Source organism: Rousettus aegyptiacus, unplaced genomic scaffold (assembly GCF_014176215.1).
Source record: "Rousettus aegyptiacus isolate mRouAeg1 unplaced genomic scaffold, mRouAeg1.p scaffold_m13_p_4, whole genome shotgun sequence".
Lineage (NCBI taxonomy): Eukaryota > Metazoa > Chordata > Mammalia > Chiroptera > Pteropodidae > Rousettus > Rousettus aegyptiacus.
The window spans coordinates 7,946,450-7,949,073 of record NW_023416307.1 but is presented as its reverse complement, the minus strand read 5'-3'; the positions used below and the strand labels follow the sequence as shown (position 1 = coordinate 7,949,073).

Sequence of the window (2,624 nt, the reverse complement as noted above, 5' to 3'; positions counted from 1 at the left end):
ACTTGTTCTTAGGGTAAATGGATCATATGTGTGTGTATCTTATTACATAAATTATATATGTGTATGTTATATATATCTTATTATAGGCTATCTCTTATTTTGAGTCCTTGAAGGCAATGAATAAGGAATATCTATCTTCGGATAATCATTTATGACACATTAATTGGCATAAACTAGAGGACTATTAAATGTCCTTTAAATATTGAATAAAGCGTGTTTAACTTTTGCGGGCAAAGATTGTGTTTTATTTCTCTCTCTGTCTCCAAACCTTAGACAATGTTAAGTGTTGTAGCCACTTGGTGAGTTGATGAGTGTCTGTTGAATGAAGATACTTAGCTTCTCGGGCCAGAGTCTCTGTCACAGGTTTTTGCATGCCCTAGTTTCTTAAAATAGTGGCCAGAGCCAAATAATACTTCACACATACATGAATGAACTTTACTTTGGACTACACAGTCTTTCACATCCATAAAGCAGAGTGTTATCAATTCAAGTCAATGAACAATTACTGAGCATTTTCTCTGAGATGGGCAGGGGTGCAATAAATCCTTAATACGTGAATGAATGAGCTTTAATTCTAACATAACGCATTTTGCTTTGATAAAGAAGAGATTTCTTAGTCAGTAAGACAAGAAGTGTTTTTTATGTCCAGACCATATAACATTTTAAGTGTTTTTGATGGCATCTATAAATAAAAGATTCATTTTTAATATGGCTCTATGTATATAATCAGAGGTAAAGAAGGTAAGAAAAATAAAACACATCTATCAAAAAGAAAAAGAAAACTGTGTGATTCTAGCTGTTGGCTTTCCTTTATTGACCAAATCTTAGAAACCCCTAAAACCAGAGATTTATAACTAAATCCATTGAGTTGAAATTCTTCCAACAATCTGTGAAGTTCAAATCTCTCTAGATCTGAGTTTTGTGAACAATATGAAATGGGAAAAGAACCCAAGTGGAATTGTGTCATTAATGAAAGTAAGAAAGAAATGTTTTTAGCATTCAACAGCTAAGAAATGTTCCTGTTTATAATCAGCATAGAGAAGCTCTAATAATTGCAATGTATTCAAATTAAATTTAGAAGGTTTTAAAAATTTTTTAAATTGAAATTTCAACATAAAAGGATAAAATGTTAGGCGTCACCTTATCCTCATGTACAGTCTGAAGTCAGATTTGGTTAAAGTCAATTATTACAGGTTGAAACTGGTTGATGAATTCAAAAGCACAAAAGCATAGTAAAAGAAACAACAAGAACGAAAATATTCATGCTGAAAATATATTTATTAAGAGACTGACAGCAGAACCCCTTCCAACCCACAGCCAATTTGTCACACATTGATGTTGCTACAGAATTTAATAATACATGAGCAGAGCCACCATTAAGGGGCAAACTACTTCGCTGCTAAAATTCAGGTATGTCAGAGAAATACGTCCCGCTTTCTTCGACTGTAAATAAGTATCAGTCCAGCATCTGACGCCTGGGTGACTTGTTTGGCATCATTAAGGACCAGGATCTCAGGAAGAAGTCAGCAAGAGGACGGAAGATGTATCTCCCAAGCACATCCGTAGGCAGGAAGACAGTTGTTGTTCTTCAGGTGGCTCCATGCACAGAGGATGGATCGAGAGTCCTATGGTCTCCTGCAGCCGTTGCTTCTTCAGTAGGTGCTGTAGCCAAAGCCAGAGCCAGAGCCCCACGGCCTGCAGCAGCTGCCGCCGTAGCCACAGCACAGGTTGCTGACGTTGCTACCCCCGAAGCTGTAGCCCAGGGAGCCGTAGCCATTGCATCCATAACCATAGTTCAGGGGAGAGCCCAGGGGCACGACGCAGTTCAGGGGGGTGGCTCGGAAGGTCCTGTGGAAGTTGGTTCCGTAGCAAGGATAACCTGGGAAGTAGCTTCCGCAGCAGAAGAAACGAGTCATGGCGGCAGGAGAGGAGATGGATTTGGACAGATTGCAAAGAGCAAGTGACCCAAGTGGGAATGAAGGCTTCCTCCTGCACAGGGCTTTTTATACCTCAAGCTGGTGGGCATGACACGCTTGCCTAGACATAGTGCCATTAATTTGCATAAATAGCTCTATTATTTGCTTATAAAATGCACATAAAGGAACCCACAGACTCTATGCCCACATTTTTGCTGGCTTTTGTGTGTGCAAAGGAATGTGCCATATCATCAAAGCCAGTGGCCATCCTTGACATACAATTGAATTCTTTCATCCGTGTTCCCATAGTTTAACTACTATTCTGAATGCATCATATGAGGCTCCAAATCCTCTGATTATAAACTCCCAACTGACATAGCTAGACTAAAAAGCTTTGGCAACAATGTAAACACTTCCTCAGCGTCTTGAAATCCTCTTCATATGTCATTCAGAAGCACTGATATTCTCACTGCTTAATGAGTATAAAGTTTCTTTTATAGTAAAAAAATCTCCGCTACAAATTATTAGGAACTAGAGCTGCTAGTTGCGAAATGTGAATGTATTAAATACTATTGAATTGTTCACTTTAAAATAGTTGGTTTTATGTTATGTAAATTGCACCTCAATGTTGTTGGTTTTTTTTAATTCTTAAAGCGTTGCTACACAAATTCATCACGTCTTTTTGCAGAGGCTGCAAGAACACCGAAT

The 2,624-nt window shown here is 38.3% G+C and overlaps 1 protein-coding gene across 1 annotated transcript; it reads right to left on the bottom strand.

Moving 5' to 3' along the window:
* Positions 1–1,652: 1,652 nt before the first annotated feature.
* LOC107519562 (keratin-associated protein 7-1) lies at positions 1,653–1,916 on the bottom strand. The gene has a single exon (XM_016162355.1). The coding sequence runs from the start codon at positions 1,914–1,916 to the stop codon at positions 1,653–1,655; it is 264 nt and encodes an 87-aa protein (XP_016017841.1).
* Between the last annotated feature and the right edge of the window lie 708 nt (positions 1,917–2,624).